Below are 14,501 nucleotides of genomic sequence, written 5' to 3'. Positions count from 1 at the left end.
CATATTGGTCCGGTCATGGATTCAGTTTAACTCCTGTTGTTCCACGTGGAACTCTGTCTCGTCTTTTCAACGTCCCCGAATGTATTAGTAGTAATCAAGTGTTTGTTTATAGCTATTTGGAATGTTGGCGAGTTCTTGCAAACCAATCTTCGACGGTGATGATTGTTTCAACTTTTTAATAATTTAGACGTGCTGTCATACAAAATGTCACAGTTTCAAACAGTCATTTGGCACTCTGCTACATCATCCAACACTCATCAGCTAGTTTAGAAAATGTGCATAACGTCTTTGCTGTAGAAAGAAAATTAAAGCTGGCATGTCAAGAAAAAAAGCCCTTCAGTGTGGAGGAGACTAGAACACCCCCTAAAATATACAGTATATATATATATATATATATATATAGACACACACACATATATATATATATGTACATATATATATGTGTGTGTGTGTTTATAAGCTTGTTTAAAGTTATTGATGATGGAAATTGAACACCCTGACATTGCGCCAAAAATCCAAAGTCAAAAATATGCTGATTTTCAGAATCAATGATAAGAAGCAAATATGTGAAAAAAAATACTGCAGTAGAAGCAAAGTCATCGTTGGTCAACTTTGTGTTTGCTGTACCAGCAAGCTAACATTTGCCTCCTTGCACATCAATCTGTTAGCACAAAGGAGAGAGGAAAAGTCATGTGACATGATTGATTGATTCTTTTTTTACAGCAGGATCATTTAGTGCCAGTTAGCATCAGGAAATAATGAAGATGGTGGTGGAAAAAAAGTGTTTGGATTCCATGGTTTGACTAGCGCTGCTTGCTGATACGCCGAGAGCGTCGTAGGCCGCGCCTCCTGCGGTTCTGATTGGACATCCAGGAGCGCAGGAAGTACTTGTCAGGACTGGTCCGGCAGGGGTTGCTCTCTCGGTCAAACTGTCTCTGCAGCTTCACAGCAAGCGCTCGGTCCCGCCGCTCCTGTCGAATGGTGCGGAGGAGGTGCTCGTCAAAGACCTCCGGGGCCACACGATCTGAGTCCCGATCCTGGTCCAGGTGTTTGGTCTTCTGGTGGCTCTTCCTGCTCCTCTTTGAGGTAGTCGTCTGGTATCGGACGCCGCTGTCGGGCTCCTTATGGGGGCTTGACGAGTCCTTTGGCACCATCTTACAGGACTGGAAGCCCGACTTGTGCGCATAAGGAGAGAAAGAATGTCTGCGGCCAAACAAAGCCCCTCCCCCTCGCACCTCCGGAACACCCACCGTTGTCTCAAAGTCGGAACTTCCTCTGAAAGTCACCTCGCTGCTGTAGCGGACGGCGGGGACGCGGATCTTGACCGTCTGTTTCTGGAAGGCGTCGCCGTCTGCGCTCGGAGGGTCGAACACCAGCTTTCTCTTGTTGGTGGTGCCGCCCCGCCCCCCCGAGGATGCCCCCCCGCTGTCCTGGAGCTCCTTGATGGGACTGGTCAGCGTGGCCTTTGAGTTGACTTTGAAGCTTTGGCGGTCCAGCTCAATCTGCCGCCACCTCTGCAGCACGGCCGGGCTGGCCTCGTAGGTCGTGAGCTTGGACAGGCCACAAGTTAGATTCCGAGGCGTGGACTTCACAATGGTGGGTTCCAGCAGTCGGCCGTCCGCCAGACGCTTGGGCGGTGTGCACGGCGAGCATACGATGGGTTTGAAGTGGTTCAGCTCCTCCGAGATGCTGTCATTGCTCTCAGGACTGATTGAGCGCTCCGCTCCAAACTGAGGGAAGCTCATGGGTGTGGCGGATGATGCCATTGCCGTACGCCAGGCCGGTCGGCGTTCAGGAGCTGAAGCGGGTGCCGAGACGCAGCGACTGTTCTCGGACGACAGGAGAATTCCGGCCGTGAAGCTGTGACCTACGCCAACCTGAAATGAAGGGAAGTGATGGCCTCGGCTGGCTGAATTACTGCCATTAATGTTGCTGTAACAAGCATCTTACTCTGTCCAACATAGTCGCCTGCGAGACCAGTTTTAGCTTCCCTCCTCTTTGCTCCAACGTGCAGCTGCGGCTCCTCTGAGAAGACCTAATGACCAAAAGACAGAGGTCAGGGGTCACGCCACGTGGTTATCGACACAGGCGAGTCTGACAGGCAGGATGACCTGATGATGCCGGAAGAGGTTCTGGTTCTCCTAACAAAAGCAGACAAGGTCCTGATCCTTCTGCCAATGGGCACCTCGTTCTCAGAGTCCGACAAAACTCCCTGACAACAAGCAGCACATTCAGAACTTCATTCACTTTTTGGGCTATTTAAGCATGACTTACAGGCTCATCTCTGCATTGGCTCCTCCTCTTTACCTCTTCTCGGTCCTCGCACACCGACAACTAAAAAAAACAAAAACAAATCATCACTTGTTTGCCACAATACGACTGCATAAAGTTTCTAAATGAACTTTGAAGGCTCACCTTGTGCTTCGTGTTTGGGCCCTCTGCGGACATCTGGACCACACTTGGACAAACAAACAAGTCTGGCAACACACATGTAGAGTTTAAATGACGAGGAGTCCTAGCTCCTCCTACTTAACAAGTCTCAACAAGTCTTAAGTAGCCTCAACAAGTCTGTACAAGTCTCTCCAATGATTCACGAACTTTAACCTGCAGCCAGCCCATCAGGCTGACACGTGACCCGCTCGGCGCTCACCTGTCGGTCCTCTCCGGTGTTCGGCGTCCTTCGCGGCCGCCTCGCCAATGCCCCTCTCGGCCTCGGTCCTCCGTCGACCCCGGCCCGAGCAGGGCGGGCTGCCGGCGGACCGCGCATGCTCGCAGGCGGCGCGTGTCTCGGCGTCGTGCGCGGGCGGACACGAGGAGGCGGATCCGTACGCGGTGCCGAGTCCGGCACCGGACCGGGACTCGCCAGCGTCCGTCGCCTTCCCGGACCGTTGGACAGACCCCGCGGCCGCCATCTTGCCTGGAGAGTGTTCTGCTTCAAAACAAACCCCGCCCTTCCCTGCCAACAACACTATTGGACCTTCAAAATAAAAGTCACGACTATTGGCATTTTGTTTAGTGAGACACAAAAACGCCTTTAAATTTGAGGCTTTGCGTCTGAATTTGAAAATATCAATAACAGTGACATGTGACTGATTTAATTTCAAGTAAAATGTCAATTTTCAGACCGAGATTGTCAACCGGAAGTGAAGCTTGAACATCAGTGTTTTAAAAACACCATATACAAAACATGTGTGCTGATGTTGGCAGATTTTCAGTGGGAAAAAATCTAATACATTTGGGACGACACAACTGTTATTTATGTTGTTGAGGAGACACGAATAGCCTTTTGAGCCACAAGAAGGCGCTGATGCATCGAAAGACTGTTTGTTTCCCACCGGAAAAAGAACGGTGGCCGGGTCCACTGTGCGCATGCGTCAGCTCATAGAACTTTGGGGGTTGGAGTGTGGTCTCATTCCTTCAATAATACGATTTATTGAACATTTGCATTGCATTATGTGTGTTCTGAAGCTGTGTGACCAAAACATGCTTAAAGTGGATGGATTTAAATATCTTGGGATATGGTTGGATCAAAAAGTTACATGGAAAATACATGTAGAAAAGGTAGTAGATAAATGCAAAAAGATAATAAATGCAATGAGAGCTGTTACAGGTACAGAATGGGGAGTAGATAAACAATCACTGATGTATATATATAGAGCTTTGATTACAGCAACAATAGACTATGGCAGTTTTGTTTACGACGCTGCAGTTAAAACACATTTGTTGAAAATAGAAAGAAATATATACAAAGCAGGATTTGTACAGGTGCAATTCAACTCTGATTAAAGCAATGCAGAATGAGGTTGGAGAAGTACCGTACGATCTCAGAAGAGACCAACTTGTGCTAACATACTGAAGTAGACTGAAAGGTTGCAGACACGGAAACTTGGCTAAGAGTGTGATCCAGGACTGCTGGGTGTATAATTCAACTAAAAGCAATAACTTTGGATGGAAAATTAAATACATAGCAGAGGAATATAAATTAAATACTATGGATATTAACAATCCAACACCCATTAGTAATGTTCCTATCTGGCTTTATCAAAACCAGAAGTATATAAGTAAGTGGGATGATGGGGGGGGCTAAAACAAGACAATATATAAGAAATAAATTTGATAGTTACTTAAATGGCTCAAAAAACAAAGAAGGGAAGGTGGGGATCGGAGTTTATATACCATCAATGAATTATAGTATTGCAAAAAGAATACCAGATGAGCTCTAAGTTTATACAGCAGAAATGATGGCAATCATTATGGGATTGCAATGGATAGAGGAAGTTAAACCAGAGAGAGTGGTATGTTGCATATGCTCTTTGTCAGCCTTATGCAGTATTAAAAGTATGAAATCAAGAAGAGATGATTTATTATTGGAAATACACCAAAGCCTATTCCAATCAAGAATGTTAAAAATAGAAATATGATTCTGCTGGGTGGCTGCCCATATCGGAGTGGAGGGGAATGAGGGAGCAGATAGAATAGCTAAAAGAGGGACAAGAATGATGGACATGATCAATGTACCTATGGGTAAAGGACAAATAAAGGCAATTATCAAAAAACAAATAATGGAAAAATGGCAAAGTAGGTGGGGTCGGAATAAAAGGGGAAGGCAATACTACAAAGTACAATAAGATGTTAAAGCACAAGGGCTGAAGATGAAAACAGAATAGAGGTAACTATATTAACAAGGCTATGATTCGATCATACTGGGTTAAATAAAACATTGTTTTTAGTTGGTAAAAACACATGTGAAATATGTATAGAATGTAAGGCTATAGAGAATGTGGAACATAAACTATTACATTGTAGAAAATATATAGGGCAGAGCGAATGAAGCTAAGGATTACTAAAATAGGAAAGGATTCATCTGAACATAAAATATTACTTATTTTATTGCCCAATGATACATACTCTAGTACAGTAGGTGGCGGTAGGCCCCTTTTTTAAAGTCATGGTTGCAACCCGCCATTAAACCAAAAGAAGAAGAAGAACATTATGTGTTTTTATGCACAATGTGGGAAATAACTAAATGTACATGCATTGTTAAAATTGTATTCGGACTTTTCTCAAATGTAATATTGGGCAAAAAATGCAATAAAAGTATAATTTAATGTTTATGAGTAGACACAAACACGACTTGCTGCACTGATGGCATCAAGCGCTCTTATGCCAATATGCGCATGCGCGTGCTCCGTACTAGAGTTTTGGGTGGGAGGGTTAGCATTAGCATAGGGAGCTAACCAATCGTAGAGTGTAATGGCGGCCTCGGTGTTGTTGGGCTCTGCGGACAACACAGGACTCAACTTCACTGTCGGAGGCGGCGGCGGTGGTGGTGCTGGAAACGTTTTAGTCGGTAGTAACAATGGCCTGGGTCCGACGGGCCCGGTGTCTTTGAACCGTTCTCTGGACCGGGCTCTGGACGAAGCCTCGGCCACCGGGTTTCTAAACCTCAGTGGCAGGAAGCTGAAGGAGTTCCCCCGGAGCGCAGGCAACCATGACCTGAGCGACACCACCAGGGCCGGTGAGTGAAGGCGAGCTCTTTCCACTTGGAAGGGGAGTTCAAATGGGGGGGGGGCGACTTTTACAAGCAACTTTTGGGCTGCTGGAGAACGCCTTTATGACAAAACGTTGATCCCTCAGAGTTGCTGTTAGCCTCAAAACTGCTCCAAGTAGATATGAAAGAAAAACAATGTTCCAACCAACTGGAAACCCTTTATCTTGACGGCGATCATCATAGAAACTATTTTAATAGCATGATTTAAACTAATTGCTTGTGCTCACATTTAGCTAACTAATGATTTAATTATAATTAAAATGACATTGGCCAGTCTGTCCAGTTGTTCATGCTAGTTCTCGTAGCAGCATGCTAAGTCCAATGTGATGTTGTTTTGGCATAATAAGCTTTATTTTAATAACTTCTGACGTCATATGTTGCTTGCCAAACTGAACGCTCACTTTTGTTTTGAATAGTGTGCGGTGTGCGATGCTTGTGGGGCTGCTAAGGAGCTGCTGGACTAAATTCGTTGGCTTTATTATTGTTTTAATTGATTATGTGTCACTACATGTGACACCAGTACACTAAATCGAGAGAATAAAAATCACGTTGTTTATGTTGTTTATTTAGATGAAAGTCACAATCTGGAGTCACACAAACATGCAATATTTCTTGATGTATTTTCACCTTAGCGTCCTGGGCAAATTAGCTCATTCAGAGGTCCATAGATGAGGATGAGGAGAAACTTAGTGTGTGTGCTGATGCTTCTGCTTCTGGTTGAGTCCCGGATTAGGATTTGGTTTGACCCCTTTATTTGTGTGGTCTTCCTGAGTTAGGGGGAGGTTGGTGTGATTGTTGATTCTGATTTCTTACCTCCAGAGACAGAACCAGACTCTGATGGGCGAGAACTTGTTATTATAAGAGCTAATGTTCATTTATAGTGGACAGCTACTGTGATATACAGCACTGTAATCCTACTGTATATACATATGTGTGTGTTTGTGTGTGCGCAGACCTGTCACGTAACCGCCTGTCAGAACTTCCTGTGGAGGTTTGTCTCTTGGTGTCTCTGGAGAGTTTAAACGTTTATCAAAACTGTGTGAGATCGCTACCAGATCACATGATCAACCTCCAGGCCCTCACCTACCTGAACCTGAGGTAACATATACACACGAGCATCCATGATGTGACCACAGCTGATTGTTAACCACATGTGCGTGTGTGCATCAGTCGGAACCAGCTGTCCGTACTGCCTGTGGTCCTGTGCAGTCTCCCTCTGAAGGTTCTGATCGCATGCAACAACAAGCTCGTTGCCCTTCCTGAGGAAGTGGGCCAGCTGAGACACTTGACTGAGCTGGTAAGTACCTGGCCGTCCAATTATTGATGACAATTGTTGCTATCTGCTGTCATTGACCAGTGCTGCCCCCTGCAGGATGTCAGCTGTAACGAGATAAGGACGCTGCCTTCGCAGGTCGGCCAGCTGGAGGCGCTGCGAGACCTGAACATTAGGAGGAACCACCTGGTGACACTTCCTCCAGGTGGTCTCCACAAAAGCGCGCACACATACACATGTGATGAACATGAATATAATGAGGTGTGTGTGTGTGTGTGTGTTTAGAGCTGGCCGATCTTCCCCTTGTGCGACTGGACTTTTCCTGTAACAAAGTGACTTCCATCCCGCTGTGCTACACACGACTGTCGCAGCTGCAGAGCATCATCCTCGACAACAATCCTCTGCAGACGCCGCCGGCGCAGGTACTCCACAAGAATGACAATGTCAGCCGCGCCCAACCTTCCTACGTTGTCGTTGAGCACCATCTCTGTTGTGTGTGCGTTTGGTGTAGATATGCATTAAGGGCAAAGTTCACATATTCAAGTTCCTCAACCTGGAGGCCAGCAAGACAACCCCTGACCTACCAGAGTACGACCGGCGACATTTGACTTTCAGCTCCTGGTGTGAACTCGACACAAACACACATAGGAAAAGCCATTTCATTGAAAATGAAATGAAAATGAGAATGTTTCCTGTGTTTGTTAGTGTTGAGGAACTATACCCTGGTCGACCATATGGGGCATTGGATTCTGGGTTCAACAGTGTTGACAGCGGAGACAAGAGATGGTCGGGAAACGAGGTCAGATGCGCACACACAACAACAACATTGCACAACTATTGGTAGCTAACACTGTGATGCTGCGTTACCCGCCCTTAGCCTTCAGAGGAGTCATCTGAGGTATCGTCGCGTGCGGTGGAGATTAACAGAGAGTCCAAACGGGTTGCGGCGGGACCACCCCTACTGGCCAACGGAACACGTGAGCGCTCTAATGCTTTCCCGTCACGGCTTGATAAGGAAGTGAATTGCCACACGGTTCTGATATTGACACGTCGAACGCATGATGTGATGTGTCAGATGAGCTGGAGCAGATTGACTTCATTGACAGCGTGGGAGAGGAGGAAGAAGAGGAGCGGCGGGGCGTGGTGGGAGAAGGTGCCAGCCTCAGCTCGCAATTCATGGCGTACATCGAGAGACGCATCAGCAAGGAGGTACTGTAGAAGCCCTGCCCTTCTCTCAGCTGAGTGTTGTGATTGTTGTGATCAGTTAAAGGTGACTTCCTGTGTGTATGTTCAGGGTTCTCCGGGGAAAGCCAACATGTCCAGAGCGGACGACTCCAGACAGCGACAGAGCAGGTACACACACACACGTGCAATGTTGACCTAATGGGGAATATTAAAGATGTAAACATATCCTTCCCGTCTGTCTCGTTCAGGAATGTGGTGGACGGTGCCACAGCACCCTCTCGCCACCAGTGTGCTCCTCAGAGGGGCGGCGGCGTGGAGAGGATGAGGCGCGAGGCTCAGCTTGCCGCTCTGAGGTACGACGAGGAGAGACACAAGAACCGCCCTGTGCAGAAAGACGCCAAGGTACCGGCAGCCAATTGCATGTCAGCTTTTGCTCACGTGACACCCCACACCCAAGTCGTCGCTTAACCATGCTCAGCCATGTGACTATTTGTGCTTTGTTTTTCCAGAGTAAAGCGGCTCAGAGTCCAATCAAGTCCAGTCCAGACAGTAAGGTGAGGATGCGTACATTGATTTCATAGCTAGGGGTAGCCCCGGCCCTTTCTCTGTTTAGACCCCACCCCTCCATCATCATCATCAAGCCCTTACGTGTGTCCGTTTATGTTTGTATGTTTACGTGTGTGTGTGTGTGTGTGTGTGTGTGTGCAGAATGTCTACCCCTGTAGACGCTCCACACACACAGATGACTCCGCTCTCTTCATGGTAAGACTAGGCCACGCCCTCGTCCACACCAACTTTAACAACTTTTAACATCGCATGTGAAATTCTAATGATTCCTGCTGTCTTTGCGCGATAAGAGCTCTTCATCACAGCTGCTTGCTTGACTCACAGCTTCAGTACGTTCAGTACGTTCACTTCTTTATGACGTATCATCTTATTTATAGAGCACGGTTTGTACACATGTTAATTCAAAGTGCTTTACAGATCAAGAAAGGTAAAATCACTTCATAAAGTCATTTCATAAAATCTAAAATCTTTGGATGAAATACTTTCAGTTGTTATATACAGATTCAATATGAGCCTTTTCAGCCTGGATTTTAAAATTGAGGATAGTTGAGTATAGTCGCACATCTTCTGGAAGACTCTTCCAGATTTTGGCAGCATAAAACTAAAGCTCAGTCCCTGACTCTGGCCACCCGCAGGAGGCACTTCATGTGGCTCTAACATGTCAGAGATGTACTTCGGCGCCAGACCACGATTATATTTGTCTTAAGATCTAAGCACTGGACTAATATGGTCATATTTCCTGGATCTAGACAGCACGGAAGCTGTTCTACAGCTTGTTTTGAAAGCCTGGAGAGGAGGCCGTTATAGTATGACATTATCATTATCTAACATACATATTGTGTAATATACAGGTATTGTGTCATTATATAATATCATAGTATAGCGCACTGTAGCAACACAAAGGCATGTAATAGTAATAGTGCAGGCGGAGCATCTGCAGCATTAAAAACCACTTGAGGGCGTGACTAGAATTATTATGATCAGCTGTCAGTCATTGCTCATTATGGCAACCCTGCTCACCGCCAGCACCTTTTTTATGTAGAAAGATGTTAGTAGTTATTCCACCCTTTCTTCTTCGTTTTTTTCTGTCTTTCTTGTGTCACTTTGACTCCACATTCACTGAGCGAGATGTCCCACACGTGCCAATCACTTACATGCTGACAAAGACCAAAGCAAACGACACGTTGGCCTTGATGCTAAAAATGGACAAGAAACACGCCGTGCTGACACACCTTTAGCAACTTGGAACCGCGTCGCCTTTGATTGACAGACTGTCAAACACTCCTCGGTGTGTCAGCCATCTTTATTTCTGCCATGTCCCATCTTTTTGTTTTTCTTTGCTTGTGGTCTCGTCAGTGTGGAGCGTCTTTAGAACACGCCACCCCCTGTATGCTGCAGGTACTGCACGTCCTCCTACTCTTCCGTGTGCTGCTTTTTTAATCCCTGTGTTCTGTCAGTGTTTCTTCCTCACCAATGTGTCTGTGCTAATGCTAATAAATAGTATTGTGCCACAGCAGGGAGAAGACAGAGCCAATCTGTCCCCAACAGGTAATGGCTGAAAAAAATAAAATAAAAGGGTTGTTTTCAACTAATGTTGACTCTGCCTACTTTTGATGCTCCAGCCAATCCTTCTTACCCCAGCTCGGGGGGCGTGCCCTCCTGTCGGACCACCGGTGTCCGACCAGAGAGCTTCCTATATCGCCTCAGCCAGAGAGAAGAGAAGAGGAGAGGTAAAGCCGACTTCCTTTTAGAGCCAATCGGTGGACTTGCAACAGAAATTCACCTGTGCACTTCCACCCTTGTCTTCTAGGGGATGCGCCCGCTGCTCCTCATCACCAGGAGGAGGCGCCATCGGTGCCTGCGGCGCTCGGACATGATGCTGAGCTAGTAGAGCAGCTTCGGAAGGTGGGTTGTTGCCCCTCTGTGTTTGGAAATATGGAGCTCGATATGGTTTCATGCGTACAGTAGATCGCCCCTATGGGAAGGGATAGTGGGGGAAAAAATCAGATATGGACACACATATAAATGTTTGACAGTGTAAGTCTTATGACTTGCCTCACGCTTAAAATTGTAAAATGTGGAGTTACTCACCATTCAGTAAAATCAAAGGTAGAGGAGATGGACTCTGAGTCACGCTTCCATAGACACAGGTTGCCGCCATCTTGCACTTCTGTCATTAGATAAAGGTATGCTGTACATTTTAGGCTATATTATCACATTTACACTTTATTACCGACTTACGGTAATAGAGGGGTTTGTGGGAAAAATTGCCAATTTTGGTTTTTGCCCGCATACTGTAAATGCTGAATCACAAGTGGGTAGGTACACCTGGAATTATTTCCTCTTTTGTTGGGGCAGAATATCGAGGCCCGCCTCAAGGTGTCGTTGCCTAGCGATCTGGGTCCGGCTCTGACAGACGGCGTGGTGTTGTGTCACCTGGCCAATCACGTGCGACCGCGCTCTGTCCCCAGCATCCACGTTCCCTCTCCTGCTGTGGTGAGTGTCATGAAGTACACCGTATACTATGTGCGCGTATGCCGCTTGTAACTGTGACAAATGTCCCCTGTGTGTGTGTCCTCCAGCCTAAGCTCACCATGGCCAAATGTCGACGAAACGTAGAGAACTTCCTGGAGGCGTGTCGCAGAATGGGCGTTCCTCAGGTAAATTAGAACTTGTGCACGAGGTCATAGTGTTGTTTGTGTGACGAGTGTTAACCAACAGCGGCAGTGTTTCCCACAGGACTGTAATCTATTTGTGGCAGGGGTGGGTTGCGGGCTGGAGGGGGTATGAAGTCATCACGTAGACGTAATCACCATGGCGCATTAGTAAAAAGTGAATAAAAGACATGAAAAGTATAACAAGTATGTCTGGAAATACAAATAACTTTTTTTGACACTTGTCAGTGCATTAAGATCGAGAAGATAGTCATGCCTGGTTTATCATAATTCACTGGTTCCAGATCTGACGCTGATCAGCAGATTTTGTATTGTATTCCTCATTTATGAATGAAATATTTTCGTAGTTTTTGTAGAAAACCTGTTTACGACCTTCTAAATATCCTTTTTAACATTATTAGAGCCCTCTAGACATTAAAAGTAACAGCCCTATAGTCACTTTTACGCTCCTGATACCCAATATAGTAGCTATAATAAGAGAAAATAAGCCCTCTTATGTGTTGCTGTAAATGTGCTCAAACCTGCAATAAAAGCCTGGTGAACTTTAACATGAACAGTAAGATTACTGACACTTAGTAACCAGTGTAGCACACTACATACAGTCATACTTGTCTTTGAATGCCTTATTTAGCCATTTTTATGCTTGAAAATTATTTATTTAGGCCACAAATAACATGTAAAACATGCATGTTTGACTAATATTCAAACACAAAACACAGACGATTGTATGGGAAACACTGAGCTGCATTGCTGTGACAGCCCAAATGGTAAAAATGTTCCAGTATATTGCCTCAAAATGGCGACAAATGATCTTCGTCTTTTGACTTTGACTCCGCCCACAGGGCAGTTGCTCTTTTCTACTAATAATTCTCCTCTTTCCTCCCTGTCTTTTCTATCCCCCACCTTTTCATTAATCCTTTTGATTATCCTGTGTTCACATAGACACACACACGTACACACGCACACAACCGCCTGTGCTCAGTGGGCGAGTAAGGCGTGTTCAGGTGCAGCTTTGCTGTGTTCCTCCTGTCCGTCATGCCTGTGAAGTGCGTCACGTCTGAGCTCGTCCCTGTGTTGTTGTGGTTCTGATCAGAACGCAGCGTTTCCCGTAGGACTGCAATCTATATGTGGCGGTCCACATTCTTCTGTGTCAGGCCGCCACACATAATGGAGTGTGTGGGGAAACAAAGCAGAAACAGGAAAACCTCTACAATGGAAACCTTAGCGTTCCATCTCATCAGTCATAAGTTGAGGAGGTTTCACCCCTCTAGGCCTACGGAAGAGTGAGAATCATAGTACATGAAAGGTGTGAATGCACCATCCTGTTATCCCCACTCATTGTTTCTCATTTGTGTTGCCTTCCTTTAAGTTCTCATCTGTTGATCCACCTTTCCGTTTGCTTTCTTTTTGCCTCCATGTTCTATTTTTTTTTTGTGCTGTCGACCAGAGTCAATTGTGTCTCCCTCTTCACATCCTGGAGGAACAAGGGCTCCCCCAGGTGGCCGCCACCGTCAGCGCACTGCTGGACCTGGCCCCACCCAGAAACGCCGTTGCCACGACGATGTCCTCGGCTGCAGCCGGAGCTTCCGTCATCATGTAGTGGCCGCACATGCTCGATGCACACTCCGGTCAGGTTTCCAGCGTGATGCGATCTGGAGCCAATGGAGACCAGGACGCAAGTGTTTACACACGCGTTAGCAATGCACAACACCAGCAACAAGGAAGGTTACAGAGGTTTCTGTGTATATATTGTTTTTATTTAACTTAACAGGCAAGTTCAGAACTTGCGTGCGTTGTTCACACTAAACGTCATCCCGCATGAAAATGACTTTTAACGTCAAGCTGTTGGACTAAGCTAACCTAGCAACAGCTAATAATAGTAAACACATGCTCGTCGGTGACCCGAGTCCAGAATTTTGTCAGCAAGCGAAAATAGCCTTCAACTTCTAATTTATGATATATTAACAAGAAGGCTGCACTACCTGGACTTTTATTGGTTTTAAGTGAACATTCAGTCAGTGACGACACATTAGCTAAATGTTGAGTCCACTGGAAGAAGGTTGTGTGCTGTGCTAACCGTGTTAGCCGTCCTTATGGCTAACATGTTTGTGTAAAAACTTGGCCCTCTTGCTCTTTCGTCCCCATCACATTGGAAATGTCAAGTGACACATGCTTGACTCTCCAACAGAACAACAGACCAAAAATTGTCTCTTCTGTCATCTTTATGCCGCACCTCTTTTTTCATATTCATTGCTAATATTTCCCAGTGACCCCCTCGTGCGATCACATACAGACCTTTGTCAGCCAAGCGACAAATATGAAATGTCGGCGACTGTTTGGCGCGAACATTTGGACAGGAAGTGCCTCTTTGGTGGTGTTGCCCTTTGACCTTGAGCGGGTGGCTGCGTGCGCCCATTTTTTGTATCTGTGTACAAACATATTGTGTAAATAGAAAGTGTATGTATATAATGAGATTGAACTGCCGTGTTGCCACAGCACAGCAGCACATTTTCCAGAGGCGGACACGGTCCCCGATGAGAGGTCAAAGTTGAGTTCATGTCCACAGGCAGCAGTTTTCATGTATCACGTTGCACACTAAAGTGTGTGTGTGTGTGTGTGTGTGTTGGTTACCAAGACAACAACCAGGCTCTCCCTGCACTACTTGTTGAGGTTGGAAAGGAAATTCCACTTATTTTTTTTTTGCATATCAAAACGTGTTTGACACATTTTCACTTGTTGGTCTTTTGCTGTAAAAAAAAATCCACATCTGTCAAATAAATATTTGAATTTGAATTGTTTGTGTTTGCTCCTGAAAGTGAGTTATGGCGACTTGAATGCAGAAAAGCAGATGACACAGTGTAGGAAACCAGACTACAACATCGTTAGGGCCACACTGAAAAAAACATCTAATATTTTGAGAATAAAGTTGAAAATTGACAAGTATTTTATTGCCAAAAAATGCACATATTCAATTGTATTCTATGTTAATTCTATGTTAATTTTTTTATAAAATGTCAATACATTTTAAAACATGTGACTTTCATGGCTCTCTTTGCCAGAAAGGTTCCTGATCCCTGCACTACAGCATAGGCTTGTTAATCATCCTGGTGATAGGAGGAAACTCCTCTTGGGTGGGCCATCATCAAGGATGATGCAGCGATGATTCCACATCAGAGCCGTCAAAGATGCTATACAACGGTGCTGCTATAAAGGGGAGGGGGCGTATCACCTAGAATGTGTGATATGCTGT

General features: G+C 45.7%; 2 protein-coding genes across 10 annotated transcripts; one reads left to right on the top strand and one right to left on the bottom strand.

Moving 5' to 3' along the window:
• Positions 1-147: 147 nt before the first annotated feature.
• Positions 148-2,965, bottom strand: rnf169 (ring finger protein 169). Its single transcript, XM_058079182.1, has 6 exons — positions 2,651-2,965; positions 2,416-2,477; positions 2,275-2,334; positions 2,112-2,212; positions 1,951-2,035; positions 148-1,877 (listed from the first exon to the last, which is right to left on the bottom strand). The coding sequence occupies exons 1-6, from the start codon at positions 2,910-2,912 to the stop codon at positions 804-806; spliced, it is 1,644 nt and encodes a 547-aa protein (XP_057935165.1). The 5' UTR covers positions 2,913-2,965; the 3' UTR covers positions 148-803.
• A 2,229-nt stretch (positions 2,966-5,194) lies between these two features.
• Positions 5,195-14,044, top strand: lrch3 (leucine-rich repeats and calponin homology (CH) domain containing 3). Of its 9 annotated transcripts, none has more exons than XM_058080610.1 (20): positions 5,195-5,518; positions 6,505-6,649; positions 6,722-6,848; positions 6,924-7,029; positions 7,110-7,246; positions 7,336-7,445; positions 7,530-7,623; positions 7,702-7,801; positions 7,900-8,033; positions 8,119-8,177; positions 8,258-8,411; positions 8,519-8,563; positions 8,718-8,771; positions 9,933-9,974; positions 10,094-10,124; positions 10,199-10,306; positions 10,387-10,481; positions 10,935-11,072; positions 11,159-11,236; positions 12,699-14,044. In XM_058080610.1, the coding sequence occupies exons 1-20, from the start codon at positions 5,254-5,256 to the stop codon at positions 12,849-12,851; spliced, it is 2,175 nt and encodes a 724-aa protein (XP_057936593.1). In that variant the 5' UTR covers positions 5,195-5,253; the 3' UTR covers positions 12,852-14,044. The 9 variants fall into 9 exon arrangements, with proteins under 9 accessions (XP_057936593.1, XP_057936592.1, XP_057936601.1 ...); XM_058080609.1 differs by having other exon boundaries at positions 10,091-10,124; XM_058080618.1 differs by having other exon boundaries at positions 10,091-10,124; positions 12,194-12,850.
• Positions 14,045-14,501: the final 457 nt, after the last annotated feature.

The sequence above is a fragment of the Doryrhamphus excisus genome, chromosome 8 (assembly GCF_030265055.1).
Source record: "Doryrhamphus excisus isolate RoL2022-K1 chromosome 8, RoL_Dexc_1.0, whole genome shotgun sequence".
NCBI classification, from domain to species: domain Eukaryota; kingdom Metazoa; phylum Chordata; class Actinopteri; order Syngnathiformes; family Syngnathidae; genus Doryrhamphus; species Doryrhamphus excisus.
The sequence above is the reverse complement of the archived record's forward strand: the minus strand, read 5'-3'. Positions and strand labels throughout refer to the sequence as shown.